The 21471-nt window shown below is 42.9% G+C and overlaps 1 protein-coding gene across 7 annotated transcripts in view; it reads right to left on the reverse strand.

Annotated features, from left to right (window-relative positions):
• Window positions 1–21471, reverse strand: part of TENM2 (teneurin transmembrane protein 2) — a 1294091-nt gene that overhangs the window by 151110 nt on the left and 1121510 nt on the right. For all 7 annotated transcript variants that reach the window (XM_030927458.1, XM_010358204.2, XM_010358202.2 and 4 more), the window contains one exon: window positions 11253–11354. In XM_030927458.1, coding sequence (XP_030783318.1) covers window positions 11253–11354 — 102 coding nt within the window. The remainder of the gene's footprint in view (window positions 1–11252; window positions 11355–21471) is intronic.

The raw sequence follows: 21471 nt of genomic DNA on the forward strand, positions 1-21471 counted from the left end.
AGGGCAAGATGGGGTGGTAGAAGGAGATGGGTATGAATGATGGAAGGTTTGAAGGAGCTAGGATGCAGCCCTGGCTGTCTCAGGAAGGACAGCTGGGACCTGAGCCTCCTTCATGGAGAGAGAAGGAAGCTCTGAGGGAGGCATTCCTGGTGACGGGGAGGATCATCCACCCTCAGGGAGGGGACGAAGACCTTTGTCATTGTTCTCCACGGTACAGAGGAAGATGTCTATTAATGGGAGACAGGAGAGCATATGGTGAGGCAGAGTCAGAGGGGGCTCAGAGAACCCCAGCTGCTGGCAGTACTTATTGTTGAGGATGTCAGGAGTGGTCACACTGCCCTGGATTCAGGGGGTCTTCCTGTCACGTCCCTCTCCTGGGTGGCTATCAGGGCACAAGCTTCAGAACCAGGCAGACATGGCCCTGCTATGTAACCTCGGGGACATAGCTTACTTTCTCTAAGTCTTTGTTTCTTTTGCTGTAAAATAGGAATAATAATAATGAGTTATTTCAAAGGCTTGTGAAGGTGGATACTGGCTAACATTTAATACATGCCAAACAAAGTTTCCATGTATTTACTTTTTGGTCCTCACAGCAATGTAACAGGAAATATGGCTCTTGTCTCCATTTTACAGATGAGAAAACCGAGGCTCAGAGTGGTTAAGTAATTTTCTGAAATGGGTACAGTTAACTAGAGCAGCAAGAATTCAAACCGAGAAAATTCCAACCCTACAGCTTTCCTTCTTAATCACTTTGCTATTACGAGACAATGCATGTACATTGAGGAATAAATGGCATTTCTTTTCTGTAAACTTTTTCTTTCCTTCTTTTTTCATTCCTCCTTCTTTCCTTCCTTTGCTCATGCCCTCCTTCCGTGCCTCAGAGGTGGCTGATTTATTGCTGCATGATTGATCCGACAAATTAGAACCTTGTTCTTTGGCACTCGCTTTGGTTCTTGTGACATTTTCCAGTCATATTTCATCTTTATAAGCCTTGCCTCCGCTATTCAAGTAACCAGACATTTAACAAGCACCTATTTTGTCCTGGGTACCAAACTAAATACAGGGAGGTACCAGGGGGACTGCTGGAAGCTTGTCATGAGCAGGAGAACCACCTGGAGAGGAGGTGGCCGGCATGTGGCAGGGGCTGCTGCTGCGATGTTGTCAAGCCCAGCTGACTGCACGGTCATATCTGAGGGTGCTTCAGGGAGGTGGCGACTGTGAGCATGGCCTTCCATGAGGAGCAGCAGCTTGATAGGAAAGGCTGGGATTGATGTGAACATTCCAGCTGAGAAAACAGCCTGAGCAAAGAGGAAGAAGCAGGGCCTCACACTTTATGAGGGGTGACTATCGGGAACTTAGAGTGAGTGTTCAGGTTTCAGTGGGAGGTGATAGTGCGAGAGTAGTTCAGATCATGGATGACCTTGGATATCATTCTAAGAAATGTGATTTTCATTTTCGGAATATGGCCCCTGACCACCTGCGTCAGACTCCCCCCGGAGACTTGTTAAAAAGGGGCATTCCTGAGCTGCACACCAGTCCTACAAGTCAGATTGGCTGGCACGGGGGAGGAACCTGGAAATACACATTGGCACCAATCTCTTCAGATCCATGTCTTTAAACCAAAGCTTTTATAACCATTGTGAGAGGTGACTGGGAGCCACTGAAGGTGTTTGAGGAGAGTAGTGACATGCCCTTAAGAGCTTTGGGAGAACTCTGGAGGTGGGGAGGAGAAATACTATCATGGAGAGGCTGGTGGCCAAGTGAGCAGGGCAGTGGCTCCCACAACTTAATATTTATATAGAAAAATCCAGCTGTAAGGATAGAGAGGAAAAATGGAGCAGAGATTGTTGGAGATCGACGGAACAGGAGTTGGCAGGTGATGGGAGGAAAGAGGGTAAGAACATCAGGCTCTGAGGTCAGAAGATTTCTCTCTCTCTCTATCTCTCTTTCTCTCACTCAGGCTGGAGTGCAGTGGCAAAATCTCTGCTCATTGCAACCTCCATCTCCCAGGTTCAAGCAGTCCTCCAAACTCACCCTCCCGAGTAGCTGGGACTACAGGCTTCACTACCATGCCCAGCTAATTTTCATAGTTTTTGTAAAGATGCAGTTGCACCATGTTGCCCAGGCTGGTCATGAACTGCTGGGCTCAAGCGATCTGCCTGCTTTGGCCTCTCAGAGTGCTGGGATTACAGGCGTGAGCCACTGCACCTGGCCAGGGGCTTTCTACCTAGGAAACTCTTGTTTCCTCTCCTGAAAAGTTTACTTGGGTTCAAACTCAGAATTCTAGTGTGTAACCATCCCATAAGCTCCCTGCAAAGACAAAATTCCTTTATGCCTCACCTCTGAGGTCAGTCTCATGGCTAGACGAGTGTTGAAAGTCCAGGCCAGACTGCCTGGTTTGAATCCTAACAATTCCGCTTACTTGCTGAGTGATTTTGAGTAAGTTACTTAAACTCTGTGTGCCTCATGTTCCACATCTATAAAACGGGATGATAATCACCTATAAATTAGGGCTACTGATGATTAAATGATATAATTACGTAGTTGTTCAGCAGAGTGGTTGGCATATATAGTAAGAACTCAATAAATGTCAGCTCTGATGATGATGATGATGATGATTTGTTTTTAGTGCCTGCATGTAGCCATGGGGAATTGGGTGGTGGGTACTTTTGCCAGTTAACAGGAGAAGAATGGCAGGATTCCTGTTTTTTTCTTTCAAAGCTCCACAGAAGCTGGGTAGGAGCCGAAACCAACCCCCAGAGAGAAGACTTTATGTTCCCGTGGTTGTGGCATTTCTGGGCCTCCACTGACAGCTGTTTAGCAGCAGGAGTTGTCATTTCTAATAGCTATTAAATACGCATTACCTAACAACTACGGCTCTGGTGTGTTAAGTTTCTGCTGCAGGTTGAGGCCTCAAGCTCAGCCCAAATAATCCATCTGAGAAGCCAGTGTCAAAACAAAACAAAAAAACCCCAGACACCTCAGTTCTCTTCTGAAATGCAAGGCTGCTTTACAAATAATCCTAGGAAGCACCTGAAGTTAAAGCCTTCACGTAAAAGCAAATACAAGGGAAAGGAATAATAATTAAAAAACCTCTAGCCCACAACAAATAGCATTACAGTAATGAGAAAACCGTGCAAGGGGAATAGTAATAACAACAACAACAAAAAAAACTGTAGAATAAACAATAACTTGAATAATAAACATAATTATGGCTGGACAGGAGAGGTGCCTCATGGAAAACGGTACAAATTGCCGGGAAAGAAATGCCATTTTTCCTGAAGTTGTGAATCTGAACAGCTTGCCTATTAAGTTGCTCAATTAATGCAATTCTATACTATTCAGTCTTCTTGGTCGCATTTTCTCCATATTCCCTGATGCTAATGGGTTATGTTTGTTGATTCACACCACTTTTCTTTGGTTTATTTGTTTTTGCTTTTACTCCTATGCTACACTAGTTTGCCATGTAGCAATTGCACTGTGCAATATTACACAGTTTTTGGCCACTGTTTCTGCCACTGCACTCTAGCCTGGGTGACAGAGCAAATCTCTGTCTGAAAAAACCAAAAACTGGGAAAATTTTATGGATGTAATGTCTATTACAGTTTGCGATAGTATTTCTCTCTAGTTCTCAGTGATTTAAATGTGACCAAACCTTCTGTACTTTGTCACAAAAAGCGGGTTTTCCAGGTGACTATTTTGGTGAGTGTCAAAATAAGAATTTATGGTGTATTACTGTCGATTCACTTTGAATTAAAATATATATATTGCAGCAAAAAAAAATTTTTTTTAAAAACTTTGAAAACTTCAAATGTTCATGATGCCTTACAGGCATCCTTACAACCCGGTCTCTCATGGCCCAGGAGACCAGGAGCACCTGTGTGATAAGGCTGGCCTCTGCCCCAGGTTCCCCTTCCGGCCTTCCCTGACTGTGATCTAGTGACATTCAAATGCACCAGTAAAATACCCCCATGCCTTTTGCTCCACCCTGACTCGGCAATAAAGGCACTTGGCCACCAGCCCTCACTTTCTCTTAGCTCCCACCTGCCTGGCTGAACCCAATCCCTTGAAGCTGGTCCTACATGGCCCTCTGCATGTGTGCTGTGGCTCCCTCTCTAGAATCTGAGTATAATAAGTCTCCGAATTTCATATGTCTCTCCCAGCATGAGTTCCACAGTCGGAGTGATCCTTAAAGACCCCACCAGGGGAACTTACTCCCCCATTTATAACACGCACATTTTATTGCTTTATAAATTTCCTTATTTTCTCCTTTGGAATGTCTATAGCGTTCAAAGTCAGCATCACAGCATTTTGAGCTCCCATTTACATTACCCCATTGCTTTTAATATGAATTGATCAGACCAGAAGCTCTCGGAAGGCAGAGCCTGTGGTTCCCTCTCTCCTCCCTCTAGTCTGGCTCTTAGTGCAGTACCTGTCTCACAGCGGGCACATCACAAGTATTCGCTGAATGCACGAGTAAGTTCAGTCCCCTCGACTGACTCAGGACAATGTGTTAGATCCATTCCATGTTATTTCCATGAGCGGGTCAGTTTCATTTTGCCTTTGGAGCCTCTCAGGGCCCCCGAGATGGTGGGGGCTGTGGAATAAACACTCTTGCAAACGCATGCTGACTGATTCCTCCATTCACTGCAAGGATGTCTTCAGATGCCTGATGCAGACTGGCAGGTTTATAAGAAGACAAGGAGCTGCCATTTGCACTGCACATCTGAGGGCACGGGAGGCTCAGTGTGAGGTCAAGAGAGTAAATCCGCATTTCTGTCACTTGGACACATACTCAGTCGCTTGGATGTGATGGGAGTCTCTCTTGCTAACATGGCAAGTTCTCCCCCTGGCAGGAGGGCCTGAGTTTGCCGGCTGCCTGCAGTCACAGAAACTGGCAGAGTTCAAGGCATCCTGGGCACAGCTGTCAATGAAGGAACAAAGGTGAATGCGAATTTGTGATGATGGAGGACCTTATGTTCGGGGCCTCTTAAGAGTTTTCATCAAGAAAGAAGGACAGGCCTGGCTTGGTGGCTCACACCTGTAATCCCAGCACTTTGGGAGGCTGAGGCAGGTGGATCATCTGAGATCAGGAGTTTGAGACCAGCCTGGCTGACATGGTGAAACCCCATCTCTATGAAAAATCCAAAATTAGCTGGGTGTGGTGGTATGCCCCTGTGATCCCAGATACTCTGGAGGCTGAGGCAATAGAATCGCTTAGACCCTAGGAGAAAGAGGTTGCAGTGAGTTGAGATCGTGCCACTGCACTCTAGCCTGGGTGACAGAGCAAATCTCTGTCTGAAAAAACCAACCAACCAACCAACCAACCAACCAACCAACCAACCAACCAACCAGAAAAGAAAGAAGGACGCTGACTATGGCCCACAGCCAGGAGATGGGGCATCCTGTTCTGGGGAGCAGGAGACTCAGGTGCACCTGTCTTTGCACTTACTAGCTGATTACCTCATTCTGTTGGCTTGGGGTTACTCCCTGCCAACAGTCAGCTGCTTCTTAAACCCGAAAGTTGTTTGTGAGTGGCAACTTGTCGCAGCCACTGCTAAATTGTGCAGGACCAACGGGATCGAGACTTCCCACCTCTCTGCCTTACGTGTGAGGGGGAACAAAGGCACACACACACACACACACAATCACATTTTACTTTTTTTCTTATTAAAATCAGAAGTGCATCTCTGATGTCATGCACTAAGGAAGACATTGCATCTTGCTAAAAATGCATAACCTCAAGCCAATCACCGGAAAATATCAGACAAACCCATACTGAGAGACACTCTACAAAATACCTGACTAATGCTCTTCTAAAAGGTCCAGGTCATAAAAGGCAAGGAGTAACTGAGGAACTGTCACAGACTGGTCAGGTTAAAGAGATGAAGGAGACGTGACAATTAAATGCAATGTAGGATCCTGGATAAGAAGCAAAGGGCAAAGTTAGGAAAAGTCTGTAAATTAGCTAATGGCTTTGTATGGATGTTAATGTCTTGGCTTTGATCTTTGAGTTACAGAAATTTAAAATGCGGACATAGGGTGAGCTGGGTAAGCTCGGTATGGAAACTCTATGTTCTATCTGTGCAACTTGTCTGCAAATCTACACTAATTTCAATATAAAAGGTTTAAAAAATTGCAGGGAGGAGGATTGGTTAAAATAGAATTTACCTCATATCATTGATATGAAGACAAATGAGAGTACATATTAAGTACTTTACACAATATCTGGTGCATATTGAGTACTTAAAAGCTATTAGTTGTTATTTAAAAACAACTGGAAGTATAGGTTTAACATTTCAGAAATAAGTCTGGTGCTAATCATTAGATTTTTGCACTTGAAACTGGTGCAAGTAAACCTGTGTGCTTGTGTTTACTTGTTTCTCATTTCATCCCGCAGGTGTGGTCAAGGAATTTTGTTATTTTAGGAGCCAATAGTTATGAATTGAGGTATTCAAGGCTTGAGTCTCTCCAGATCCCAGGCTTATGTGTGCTCAAGTCCATTGTGTGTGCTCAAGTGGGATTCTTGATGTGAAATAAGTGTGTAAGAAGCTGACTTGGCTTGGATGCTAATGAAAGTGAAAATGTTACTCTCCAGATAGGGTTAATGGGGGCACTAACATTTCCTATAGTTTTCTCTTTTCCAGTTTTCTGGTTTTGACATTGTTCTTTTTAAAATAAATTTATTGCTGGGCACGGTGGCCCACGCCTGTAATCCCAGCACCTTGGGAAGCTGAGGTGGGTGGATCACCTGAGGTTGGGAGTTCAAGACCAGCCTGACTAACATGGAGAAACCCCGTCTTTACTAAAAGTACAAAATTAGCCATATGTGGTGGTGCATGCCTGTAATCCCAGCTACTCAGGAGGCTGAGGCAGGCTTGAACCCAGGAGATGGAGGTTGTGTGAGCCGAGATCGCGTCACTGCACTCCAGCCTGGGCAACAAGAGCAAAACTCCATCTCAAAAAAAAAAAAAAAAAAAAAAAAAAAAAAAAAAAAAAAAAAAAAAAAAAAAATCTACGGAACTATAATGAATTGACTTAAAGAAGTATGTTAAGTGATTAATAATACTTATGTCCCATGAAACTGGCAGAAATAATAAAGGTAGTACATGAAAGATCAAAGGTTGGGAAAGACGGCTTTAGAATGAGGGGAAAGTTCTCTTTGTTAACAATGAAGTAGCTTAAACTGTGGCCATTTAAAAAATACTAAGGCAAAAACGTCTATAGGGCAAAAAGGTAGAATCTTACTCCTAACACTCTTCAACCAACTTCGCCCAGAATAAATGGAGAAATAGGGGGAAAAGCAATTTTATTCTTTAAACACTTCAATTTTGTCCACTGTGTGCATGAACAGCTAAATTAAAATATACAAGTTCAAAGCCTGATTTCAGGAGCAGCGACTGAGTATGGAGGAGTCACTACTTTTAACATCCACTCAATATTTGTTTCACAAGGATCAATTATATACCATGGCTAATGTACACTTGCAGTGTGCGCCCAGCCACAGTGCAGGTGGTGAATGCAAAACACACGCCGAGAGTCCTTTTAAGCAGCTAAATGGACACCCCATTACAGATCCATAATGCAGAATGGACGCTCATCTGCAAATGGATTTAGAGCAAAGGGTTCTTAAATGGCCGGGGTACTTAGGTTTAAAAGGCCAGTAACTGGATGTGCAGTCAGAGCACACATGGTTTTTAGGATTAATAATACATCGATGTGTGTCAGTGTTAATATACATTTACAGCTCACAGGCCGTGCGGCTGAGTGTTCAGCCTATTTGCAGCCACATACAAAAGGACGACTCTGTCCTTCTTCTCATTAATGCTTTCACTCCCAGGAAAATTAGATTACGCAAGGAAAGCCATTCAAATGACACTGAGGTTTTCCTTCCTTTAAAGCCTCTGCTAGGAAAAGCGCTCGGCCTGGTGATGCATGTGCTGTTCTCTGTTCTCCCTGCTCCATCAGTGACCCTCAGAGCCTGAGGGAGGCGCTGGGAGGAGGTCCAGTCTCCACTGTTCACTTTGCTGATGTGCCCCCTGCCATTGACAGAGTGCACTAAGCCTGGCACAGCCCAGAGAGCTGTTGGGTGGCTTCTGGCCTGACACACAGTCCTGAGAGCTGTTGGGCAGCTTCTTGCCTTTTTTTTTTTTTTTTTAAATTATACTTGAAGTTCTGGGATACGTGTGCAGAATGTGCAGGTTTGTTACATAGGTATACATCTGGTTTGCTGCACCCATAATGGTTTGCTGCACCCACAACCCATCATCTACATTAGGTATTTCTCCTAATGCCGTCCCTCCCCTAGCCCCCCACCCCCCAACAGGCCCCACTGTGTGATGTTCCCGTCCCTGTGTCTCTGTGTTCTCATTGTTCAACTCCCACTTATGAGTGAGAACATGTGGTGTTTGGTTTTCTGTTCCTGTGTTAATTTGTTAAGAAAGATGGTTTCCAGCTTCATCCACGTCCCTGCAAAGGACATGAATTCATCCTTTTTTATGGCTGCATAGTATTTCATGATGTATATGTACCACATTTTCTTTATCCAGTCTATCATTGATGGGCATTTGGGTTGGTTCCAAGTCTTTGCTATTGTGAATAGTGCTGCAATAAACATATGTGTGCATGTGTCTTTATAGTAGAATGATTTATAATCCTTTGGGTATATACTCAGTAATGGGATTGCTGGGTCAAATGGTATTTCTGGTTCTAGATCCTTGGTATTTCTGGTCTAGATCCATAATGTAGATCACCACACTGTCTTCCACAATGGTTGAACTAATTTATATTCCCACCAACAGTGTAAAGGTGTTTCTATTTCTCCAGATCCTCTCCAGCATCTGTTGTTTCCTGACTTTTTAATGATCGCCATTCTAACTGGCATCAGATGGTATCTCATTGTGGTTTGCAGATGACCTGACTATATATTTAGAAAACCCCATAGTCTCAGCCGAAAATCTCCTTAAGCTGATAAGCAACTTCAGCAAAGTCTCAGGATACAAAATCAATGTGCAAAAATCACAAGCATTCCTATACACCAACAACAGACAAACAGAGAGCCAAATCATGAGTGAACTCCCATTCAGAATTGCTACAAAGAGAATAAAATACCTAGGAATACAATTTACAAGGGATGTGAAGGACCTCTTCAAGGAGAACTACAAACCTTGCCTTCTTTTTAAGTTTATTGAAGCTTTCACCATACTGCGTGATGGAAGAGATGCCTGTAAGTGGTGTCATTTAGGAATTAAGTCTCATGCACGTGCCATCAGACCCAGAACTTTAAGTACAGAAAGCCCCCTTCACTTATCAGCATTTGGAAGGCTGGAACCCTCACATCTTTGAAACAGTGAGACTATTTGAAACAGTATTTTTCAGAGCAATTGTGATGAGGGTGGGAAAGGAGAGGTACTATTTAGCATTTACAGAGCAACTTCACTAATGATTGTCTTGCAGAAAGTCAAGGCAGGAAGGTCTTTTAATAAAGCACACATAAAAATAATGGGAAGATTAGTTACACATATAAATACATAAAATAATATGCATAATTAAATAAGAAAGTCAAGCCCTTTCAGGCCTTATTGTGCCCTGCTAAGAGCTTTGTGTGTGTTATCTTACACTATCCTCACAATAAACCTAGGAAGTAACTCCCCACTTTTCTAGATGAGGAAACCAAGGTTCATCAGTCACTTCATGTCGGATACCCAATGGCAGAGCTGGGATTGGAACCACTTGCTGACTCTGCAGCAAGTGCGCTTAATTGTCCCTTCACTATTTTTCAGACTGTGATATGGCCTATTAGTGGGTGGAAAATCAGCGTAATGGGTCATAACTGGTATTACAAAAAAATGAGGCCGGGCACAGTGGCTCATGCCTGTAATCCCAGTGCTTTGGGAGGATGAAGCGGGCAGATGACTTGAGGTCAGGAGTTTGAGACCAGCCTGGCCAACATGGTGTAACCCTGTTTCTACTAAAAATACAAAAATTAGCTGGGTGTGGTGGCACACACCTGTAATTCCAGCTTCTTGGGAGGCTGAGGCAGGATAATTGCTTGAACCCAGGACAGGGAAGTTGCAGTGAGCCAAGATCACACCACTGCATTCCAGCTTGGGAGACAGTGAGACTCAAAAAAATAAAACAAGCCGGGCGCGGTGGCTCAAGCCTGTAATCCCAGCACTTTGGGAGGCTGAGACGGGCGGATCACGAGGTCAGGAGATCGAGACCATCCTGGCTAACACGGTGAAACCCCGTCTCTACTAAAAATACAAAAAAAAAAAACTAGCCGGGCGAGGTGGCGGGCGCCTGTAGTCCCAGCTACTCCGGAGGCTGAGGCAGGAGAATGGCGTAAACCCGGGAGGCGGAGCTTGCAGTGAGCTGAGATCTGGCCACTGCACTCCAGCCTGGGAGACAGAGCCAGACTCCGTCTCAAAAAAATAAAAAATAAAAAATAAAAAAAATAAAAATAAAAAATGAAATAGAATAGAAAAGAAACATGGAGTAAAATATCATTTTGTGAGTTTCATTTCAATTTCCTACTTGTATTTAGACATATGCACTTGTGTGTGTGTGTCTGTGTATCTGTGTCTGTGTCTGTGTGTGTGCCTGCGTATAAAAGTGTGAGATGCTCTGCTCTTCACTACAGCTGCCTCTGAGAGAGCCATTGAAGGTCACACTGAAGGTCTCTGGCAAGCAAGGTGTGTAGCCCCTAAATTCTCTGTTATTGTGAGAAGCATTTTCTTTCTTATATTACCTTTCCCCCAAGAATCTCAGGGCTCCCGCTATTCTGTGCACAGCAGTGTAGATAAATTAATAATACAATTTAAAACCGATTCCACCAAGATAAATAGCGCTTCCTAGATTAAGAGTGTAGCTGGCCAGAATGAATGAAATTTACTAACCCTGAGATGCTTAATCTTCCATTACATAGAAGTTAATGATTATAAGAAAGGAGTGATGGTAATTCACTTCTGCTTTTACAGGAAATCCGACCATCTCATTTTTAGCACATCTTTCTTCTCAGCACACCTCAGTGCCAAGGATAACTGCCCTGCTCCTGTAGGTACATTGGCCAATGGTCATAAATCAAAGCCTACTCTTTACCAAAGACTTATGGCTTCTGGCATGCATGGCCTTGCAAGATGTCTCCAGGGAATTTGTTGGGAAGGCTACTTGGGTGCCCCTTCTGTTACCCACTCAGAGAAGCCTAAGGAGGGTCTGTTTTTCAACCATAGCGGGGAAGCAGTGGCACATACCTTTAGCACAGTCTGCTCCTAGAAATCCTGGGAAACAGTGACACACCCCGGACACACATTCACCATTCCCATGGCAGTTACGTGGACAGTCCTGTACTGAATCTGAAAAAGAGATAAATGTAGTGATTACCTTTTCCTCTGCCTACTGGTGCAGTAATTTAACCATTAGTAACTTGCCATTTTTAAAGACCAGTGCTAGCAACCTCAGATGCCTATAATAGGGGATTGGTCAGGAATATGAACAAGTGAAGAAAGAGAATAGGGAGTGGTGGGGACGAGGACAGCAGGAACAGTGCTCTCCAGGCAATGGCCCCAGGTAGGAATGCAGGGCTAGTAGTGCTGTAACTTTTGCTTTTTAAGAATAAACTACCAATCTCATCTATCATAGTGGCTCACAGCTGTAATCCCAGCACTTTGGGGGGTTGAGGCAAGTGGATCACATGAGGTTAGGAGTCTGAGACTAGCCTGGCCAACGTGGTCAAACCCCATCATTACTACACACACACACACACACACACACACACACACACACACACACACACACACACACAATTAGCTGGATGTGGTGGTGCACTCCTGTAATCCCAGCTACTTGGGAGGCTGAGGCAGGAAAATAGCTTGAACCCAGGAGGCAGAGGTTGCAGTGAGCTGAGATCGCGCCACTGCACTCCAGGCTGGGTGACAGAGAGAGACTCAATTTCAAAAACAAAACAAACAAACAAAACAATAGAAAGAATAAACTATCAGTCTGGGTTCAAAAACTATGAAAGCTGCTGTGTTTGAATGTTGACAAGTTTTTAAACACTGTACCCGCAAGACCGCCACCCCAACCTTCATCATCTCAGTCATTTAAGATTTGGTCTGATATGCAGGGTGTCAGTTTTTAGCCTTAGGTATAGAGAGTGATTCTTCAAAATAGGAGCAGTTATTGCTAACCTCAGATTTGTCGAGTAAAAACATTCCTTGCTTTAAGGAATTCTAATAAAAGAAAAACCCAAATGCATAAGACTGCTTAAATTCGGCATGATTTTGGAATTCTTTTTTTTTTTTTTTTTTTTTTTTGAGACGGAGTCTCGCTCTGTCACCCAGGCTGGAGTGCAGTGGCCGGATCTTGGCTCACTGCAAGCTCCGTCTCCCGGGTTAACGCCATTCTCCTGTCTCAGCCTCCCCAGTAGCTGGGACTACAGGCGCCCGCCACCTCGCCCGGCTAGTTTTTTTGTATTTTTTAGTAGAGACGGGGTTTCACCGTGTTAGCCAGGATGGTCTCGATCTCCTGACCTCGTGATCCGCCTGTCTCGGCCTCCCAAAGTGCTGGGATTACAGGCTTGAGCCACCGTGCCCGGCCAATTTTGGAATTCTTTAAGTAGGAGGTTTGGGGTTATACAAACGTCTTTTTATGCTTAGCTTTTGAGGATGCTATTTTTCATGAAAATGAATTAGTTCACATTTGGCTCTAACCTGCATCACCATCTTATCTTGTGATTTACCCTTCTATGTGTACTCTCAAGTAATACCTTCAAAGGAATGATTTTGGAACTTTTTAATGTTGATTTGGGTCTGCACAGAAATAGTCATATTCTTCTTTTTTATTATACTTTAAGTTCTAGGGTACATGTACACAACATGCAGGTTTGTTACATATGTATACTTGTGCCATGTTGGTGTGCTGCACCCATCAACTCGTCAGCACCCATCAACTCGTCATTTACATCAGGTATAACTCCTAATGCCATCCCTCCCCCCTCCCCCCTTCCCATAATAGGCCACGGTGTGTGATGTTCCCCTTCCAGAGTCCAGGTGATCTCATTGTTCAATTCCCACCTATGAGTGAGAACATGCAGTGTTTGGTTTTCTGTTCTTGCGATAGTTTGCTGAGAATGATGGTTTCCAGTTGCATTCATGTCCGTACAAAGGACACGAACCCATCCTTTTTTATGGCTGCATAGTATTCCATGGTGTATACGTGCCACATTTTCTTAATCCAGTGTGTCACTGATGGACATTTGGGTTGATTCCAAGTCTTTGCTATTGTGAATAGTGCCACAATAAACATACGTGTGCATGTGTCTTTATAGCAGCATGATTTATAATCCTTTGGGTATATACCCAGTAATCGGATGGCTGGGTCATATGGTATTTCTAGTTCTAGATCCTTAAGAAATCGCCATACTGTTTTCCACAATAGTTGAACCAGTTTACAATCCCACCAACAGTGTAAAAGTGTTCCTAGTTCTCCACATCCTCTCCAGCACCTGTTGTTTCCTGACTTTTTAATGATTGCCATTCTAACTGGTGTGAGCTGGTATCTCATTGTGGTTTTGATTTGCATTTCTCTGATGGCCAGTGATGATGAGCATTTTTTCATGTGCCTGTTGGCTGTATGCATGTCTTCTTTTGAGAAATGTCTGTTCATATCCTTTGCCCACTTTTTGATGGGGTTGTTTGTTTTTTTCTTGTAAATTTGTTTGAGTTCTTTCTAGGTTCTGGGTATTAGCCCTTTGTCAGATGAGTAGATTGCAAAAATTTTCTCCCATTCTGTAGGTTGCCTGTTCACTCTGATGGTAGTTTCTTTTGCTGTGCAGAAGCTCTTTAGTTTAATTAGATCCCATTTGTCAATTTTGGCTTTTGTTGCCGTTGCTTTTGGTGTTTTAGACATGAAGTCCTTGCCCATGCCTAAGTCCTGAATGGTATTACCTAGGTTTTCTTCTAGGGTTTTTATGGTTTTAGGTCTAACATTTAAGTCTCTAATCCATCTTGAATTAATTTTTGTATAAGGAGTAAGGAAAGGATCCAGTTTCAGCTTTCTACTTATGGCTAGCCAATTCTCCCAGCACCATTTATTAAATAGGGAATTCTTTCCCCATTTCTTGCTTTTCTCAGGTTTATCAAAGATCAGATGGCTGTAGATGTGTGGTATCATTTCTGAGGGCTCTGTTCTGTTCCATTGGTCTATATCTCTGTTTTGGTACCAGTACCATGCTGTTTTGGTTACTGTAGCCTTGTAGTATAGTTTGAAGTCAGGTAGCATAATGCCTCCATCTTTGTTCTTTTGACTTAGGATTGTCTTGGCAATGTGGGTTCTTTTTTGGTTCCATATGAACTTTAAAGCAGTTTTTTCCAATTCTGTGAGGAAAGTCATTGGTAGCTTCATGGGGATGGCATTGAATCTACAAATTACCTTGGGCAGTATGGCCATTTTCACGATGTTGATTATTCCTATACATGAGCATGGTATGTTCTTCCATTTGTTTGTGTCCTCTTTTTATTTTACTGAGCAGTGGTTTGTAGTTCTCCTTGAAGAGGTCCTTTACATTCCTTGTAAGTTGGATTCCTAGGTATTTTATTCTCTTTGAAGCAATTGTGAATGGAAGTCCATTCATGATTTGGCTCTCTGTTTGTCTGTTACTGGTTTATAAGAATGCTTGTGATTTTTGCACATTGATTTTGTATCCTGAGACTTTGCTGAAGTTGCTTATCAGCTTAAGGAGATTTTCGGCTGAGACAATGGGGTTTTTTAAATATACAATCATGTCGTCTGCAAACACGGACAATTTGACTTCTTCTTTTCCTAACTGAATACCCTTTATTTCTTTCTCTTGCCTGATTGCCCTAGCCAGAACTTCCAACACTATGTTGAATAGGAGTGGTGAGAGAGGGCATCCCTGTCTTGTGCCAGTTTTCAAAGGGAATGTTTCCAGTTTTTGCCCATTCAGTATGATATTGGCTGTTGGTTTGTCATAAATAGTTCTTATTATTTTGAGATACGTTCCATCAATACCGAATTTATTGAGAGTTTTTAGCATGAAGGGCTGTTGAATTTTGTCAAAGGCCTTTTCTGCATCTATTGAGATAATCATGTGGTTTTGTCTTTGGTTCTGTTTATATGCTGGATTACATTTATTGATTTGCATATGTTGAACAAGTCTTGCATCCCAGGGATGAAGCCCACTTGATCATGGTGGATAAGCTTTTTGATGTGCTGCTGGATTTGGTTTGCCAGTATTTTATTGAGGATTTTTGCATCGATGTTCATCAGGGATGTTGGTCTAAAATTCTCTTTTTTTGTTGTGTCTCTGCCAGGCTTTGGTATCAGGATGATGTTGGCCTCACAAAATGAGTTAGGGAGGATTCCCTCTTTTTCTATTGATTGGAATAGTTTCAGAAGAAATGGTACCAGCTCCTCCTTGTACCTCCGGTAGAATTCGGCTGTGAATCCATCTGGTCCTGGACTTTTTTTGGTTGGTAGGCTATTAATTATTGCCTCAATTTCAGAGCCTGCTATTGGTCTATTCAGGGATTCAATTTCTTCCTGGTTTAGTCTTGGGAGAGTGTAAGTGTCCAGGAAATTATCCTTTTCTTCTAGGTTTTCTAGTTGATTTGCATAGAGGTGTTTATAGTATTTTCTGATGGTAGTTTGTATTTCTGTGGGGTTGGTGGTGATATCTCCGTTATCGTTTTTTATTGCATCTATTTGATTCTTCTCTCTTCTTCTTTATTAGTCTTGTTAGCGGTCTATCAATTTTGTTGATCTTTTCAAAAAACCAGCTCCTGGATTCATTGATTTTTTGGTGGGTTTTTTGTGTCTCTATCTCCTTCGGTTCTGCTCTGATCTTAGTTATTTCTTGCCTTCTGCTAGCTTTTGAATGTGTTTGCTCTTGCTTCTCTAGTTCTTTTAATTGTGATGTTAGGGTGTCAATTTTAGATCTTTCCAGCTTTCTCTTGTGGGCATTTAGTGCTATAAATTTCCCTCTACACACTGCTTTAAATGTGTCCCAGAGATTCTCATATGTTGTATCTTTGTTCTCACTGGTTTCAAAGAACATCTTTATTTCTGCCTTCATTTTGTTATGTACCCAGTAGTCATTCAGGAGCAGGTTGTTCGGTTTCCATGTAGTTGAGCGGTTTTGAGCCCTGAGTTCTAGTTTGATTGCACTGTGGTCTGAGAGACAGTTTGTTATAATTTCTGTTCTTTTACATTTGCTGAGGAGTGCTTTACTTCCAACTATGTGGTCAATTTTGGAATAAGTGCGATGTGGTGCTGAGAAGAATGTATATTCTATTGATGTGGGGTGGAGAGTTCTGTAGATGTCTATTAGGTCTGCTTGGTGCAGAGTTGAGTTCAATTCTTGGATATCCTTGTTAACTTTCTGTCTTGTTGATTTGTCTAATGTTGACAGTGGGGTGTTGAAGTCTCCCATTATTATTGTATGGGAGTCTAAGTATCTTTGTAAGTCTGTAAGGACTTGCTTTATGAATCTGGGTGCTCCTGTATTGGGTGCATATATATTTAGGATAGTTAGCTCTTCTTGTTGAATTGATCCCTTTACCATTATGTAATGGCCTTCTTTGTCTCTTTTGATCTTTGGTGGTTTAAAATCTGTTTTATAAGAGACTAGGATTGCAACCCCTGCTTTTTTTTTTTTTTTTTTTGTTCTCCGTTTGCTTGGTAGATCTTCCTCCATCCCTTTATTTTGAGCCTATGTGTGTCTCTGCATGTGAGATGGGTCTCCTGAATACAGCAAACTGATGCGTCTTGACTCTTTATCCAATTTGCCAGTCTGTGTCTTTTAATTGGACCATTGAGTCCATTTACATTTAAGGTTAATATTGTTATGTGTGAACTTGATCCTGTCATTGTGATATTAGCTGGTTATTTTGCTCGTTGGTTGATGCAGTTTCTTCCTAGCATTGACGGTCTTTACATTTTGGCATGTTTTTGCAATGGCTGGTACCGGTTGTTCCTTTTCATGTTTAGTGCTTCCTTCAGGGTCTCTTGTAGGGCAGACCTGGTGGTGACAAAATCTCTAAGCATTTGCTTGTCTGTAAAGGATTTTATTTCTCCTTCACTTATGAAACTTAGTTTGGCTGGATATGAAATTCTGGGTTGAAAATTCTTTTCTTTAAGAATGTTGAATATTGGCCCCCACTCTCTTCTGGCTTGGAGAGTTTCTGCCGAGAGATCTGCTGTTATTCTGATGGGCTTCCCTTTGTGGGTAACCCGACCTTTCTCTCTGGCTGCCCTTAACATTTTTTCCTTCATTTCAACTTTAGTGAATCTGACAATTATGTATTTTGGAGTTGCTCTTCTCGAGGAGTATCTTTGTGGCATTCTTTGTATTTCCTGAATTTGAATGTTGGCCTGCCTTACTAGCTTGGGGAAGTTCTCCTGGATGATATCCTGAAGAGTGTTTTCCAACTTGGTTCCATTTTCCCCCTCACTTTCAGGCACACCAATCAGACGTAGATTTGGTCTTTTCACATAATCCCATATTTCTTGGAGGCTTTGTTCATTTCTTTTTCCTCTTTTTTCTCTAGACTTCTCTTCTCACTTCATTTCATTCATTGGATCTTCAATCATTGATAATCTTTTTTCTAGTTGATCGAGTTGGTTACTGAAGCTTGTGCATTTGTCACGTATTTCTTGTGTCATGGTTTTTATCTCTGTCAATTCATTTATGGCCTTCTCTGCATTGATTATTCTAGTTATCCATTCTTCCATTCTTTTTTCAAGATTTTTAGTTTCTTTGCACTGGGTACATAGTTCCTCCTTTAGCTCTGAGGAGTTTGATTGACTGAAGCCTTCTTCTCTCAACTCCTCAAAATCATTCTCCATCCAGCTTTGATCCATTGCTGGTGATGAGCTGCGTTCCTTTGGAAGGGGAGATGTGCTCTGATTTTTTGAATTTCCAGCTTTTCTGCCCTGCTTTTTCCCCATCTTTGTGATTTTATCTGCCTTTGTTCTTTGATGCTGGTGACGTACTGATGGGGTTTTGGTGTGGGTGTCCTTTCTGTTTGCTAGTTTTCCTTCTAACAGTCAGGACCCTCAGTTGTAGGTCTGTTGGAGTTTGCTTGAGGACCACTCCAGACCCTGTTTGCCTGGGTATCAGTGGCGGAGGCTGCAGAAGATAGAATATTGCTGAAGAGCAAGTGCTGCTGTCTGATTCTTGCTCTGGAAGCTTCGTCTCAGGGGTGTACCCCACCATGTGAGGTGTGAGGTGTCAGTCTGCACCTAGTGGAGGATGTCTCCCAGTTAGGCTGCTCAGGGGTCAGGGACCCACTTGAGCAGGCAGTCTGTCCGTTCTCAGATCTCAGCCTCCATGCTGAGAGATCCGCTGCTCTCTTCAAAGCTGTCAGACAGGGTCATTCAATAGTCATATTCTTTAAAAATTATTACCCCATCATCCTAATTTTTGTCCTAAAACAAAATACATTTAGACTTTCAGGTTCCAAATTACTAAGATGATGAAAAGGAAATATAAGCCACTATTCCCAAAATGTGATGTTGTATCGCCCTTGGAGAGTTGGGGACTTTGACCTGGTGACATAGTATGAAAGGCTGTGGAGTCTAATTGTTCCTAATGAAGTTACCTGAGAGTGATAAAAGATGTGTTTCCTTTAAACCTGATTTCCCATTTACTCCTACTCTGGATTGAAACTCCAAATCATACCATTTTGTTTTCTTCCTACAGTGTTTCCTTTCTCAGCTCTCATCTTCCAGAACTACACTGTAGTTGGTTTCTGGCAGTGTGAGGAAAACTCAATGAGTATATTTGCTTTTTCAAAATCAGACAAAAGACTATAGACCCCATCAAGCCAGTTTCCTTAATGTGTAACAATAATTAACATTTCAGACTGAAACTCCTTGAGGTTGGCTGTGTAAATGTCGGCTGAGAAGCATCCAGGTGGCTACCTATTTGTTTCATTTATTCATCACTCATTCAAAAAGCATTAGGTGCTTTTGTGGATCAGCAAAACAGCAGTTTCACAGGGTGCTGGGAGACCATTCTCCCTGGGTCTCTCATGTTTCTGAACATCTTGAGAGCACAGGCATTGACTGCCTTAGTTCTGAACTATCTTTTCAAGGCTGTCTGTATTGGGAACAGCCTTGGGAGACAGCAATAGTGTCTCTCTTCTGAGTAAAGGGCAGGTTTACTTATTACCCAGTATAGTAAAGACAATGTCTCCCTCTGGAACAAAGTATAAGCATGCTTACCGCCTATTCTAAGAGACTTGGGTTCAGTAAGCTCAGGGTTTTTCTCCTGCAATGCAACCCACGATATGTACTGGCATCACCTGACCTGAGGGAGGCCCTGAGGAGTTACTCTGAGGGAACTGGGGCTTGGGGAACCAGAACATGTGCTGACACTCTGGATATTGCATTGCTCTGAGTAATAAAGTCCCTTATCTCTGACCCATGAGTCTCATATCTTCTGATGGCATCCATGAAACTGTGTCAGGCTAACGTGTTAGCTTGCAATTAGGGGAAGGTCTCAGATCTGTCACATTCTTACATAAGATTCAGTCTACTAACTGAGCACTTATATTATGCAAGGCACTATATAACAAGGCATTGGAGATACCATGGTGAAAAAGACAGACATAGTCTCCTCACATGCAAAGCCCTCATAAAGCTTTGCACAATAATAGAGAATATAAGCCAAAAAAAAAAAAAAAAAAAAGAAAAATCAAGCAAATTAAATAAGTAAAAATTACAATAAGTGCTTTGAAGAGAATAGGATACTGAAATGGAGTAACAGGAGGAAGCTACCTAAAGACAGTGTTCAGGGAGGGCCTCTCTACTCTATGCAGGTGACTCTGAAGGATGAGCTGAAACCAGCAAGCAAAGAGCTGAGGGAAGGGTATTCCAGGTCAGAGGAACAGCTTATGCAAAGGCTCTGGGATAGGAAAGAGAGGAACTGAATCCAATATGGATGCAGGATAGCAAACAAGGGAGAGTGTGACATTAGTTGAGTTTGGAGAGATCCAGACAGGGAGACGGATCATCCAGGGACATGTAGGCCAGCGGTCTCCAACCTTTTTGCCAGCAGGGACTGGTTCCATGGAAGACAATTTTTCTACAGTCTGGGGCTTGGGGATGGTTTTGGCATGATTCAAGCACATACATTTATTGTGTATTTTATTTCTATTATTATTACATTGTAATATATAATGAAATAACTATACAACTCACCATAATGTCGAATCAATGGGAGCCCTGAGCTTGTTTTTCTGCAACTAGATGGTCCCATCTAGGGGTGATGGGAGACAGTGACATATCATCAGGATTTAGATTCTCATAAGGAGCACACAACCTAGATCCCTTGCATGCACAGTTCCCAATAGGGTTTGCCCTCATATGATAATCTAATGCCACTGCTGATCTGACAGGGGGCAGAACTCAGGCGCTAATGCAAGCAATGAAGAGCAGCTATAAATAAAGATAAAGCTTCACTTGCTTGCCCACTGCTCCCCTCTTGCTCTGTGGCTCCTAATGGGCCACAGACCTCATTGTGATCTGTACATGTGAGGGATCTGCGTTACATGCTCCTTATGAGAATCTAATGCCTGATGATCTATCACTGTCTCCCATAACCTCCAGATGGGATCATCTAGCTGCAGGAAAACAAGCGCAGGGCTTCCACTGATTCGACATTATGGTGAATACTGATATGTGGCCCTAGGGTTGAGGACCCCTGCTATAGGCCATGTGGATGACTTGGGTTCTATTCTGGAACTTCTGGGTATAAATGAAACATTTAAACAGAGGAACATCATTCTCCAGCTTGCATTTTTTGAAGTCATTCCTACGGTGAGGTAGAGATTGTTTCTCACTGAGCATCTGGGTCTGGGGATGGTTTGGTGGAAACTGACATTCCTGAGTCAAGGCTCCCTGTTCTCAAAACTTACGTCTTTGGCAGTCAAGCAGCAAAGGTCCAGGGAGCTCTTTGCCACCACAATCCCATGGAAAAGGCCAGAGATCTTTGCACAGTTTCTTTGCTTGGCTGGAGGGTTTCACTTGAGGTATTTATCATTGTGTCTCAGCTCCTGGATGTCTTCCTCACTTTCCTCGATCTGGGCTTTGTACCACTTCCTCTTTGCTCTTGTAATTCTTATATATATCTTTTTTTTTTTTTGAGATGGAGTCTTGCTCTGTCGCCCAGGCTGGAGTGCAGTGGCCGGATCTCGGCTCACTGTAAGCTCCGCCTCCTGGGTTCACGCCATTCTCCTGCCTCAGCCTCCCGAGTAGCTGGGACTACAGGCGCCCGCCACCTCACCTGGCTAGTTTTTTGTATTTTTTAGTAGAGACGGGGTTTCACTGTGTTAGCCAGGATGGTCTCGATCTCCTGACCTCGTGATCCGCCTGTCTCGGCCTCCCAAAGTGCAGGGATTACAGGCTTGAGCCACCGCGCCCGGCATATATATCTATCTTCTCTCACCA

Source organism: Rhinopithecus roxellana, chromosome 3 (genome assembly GCF_007565055.1).
Source record: "Rhinopithecus roxellana isolate Shanxi Qingling chromosome 3, ASM756505v1, whole genome shotgun sequence".
In the NCBI taxonomy this organism is placed as follows: Eukaryota; Metazoa; Chordata; class Mammalia; order Primates; family Cercopithecidae; genus Rhinopithecus; species Rhinopithecus roxellana.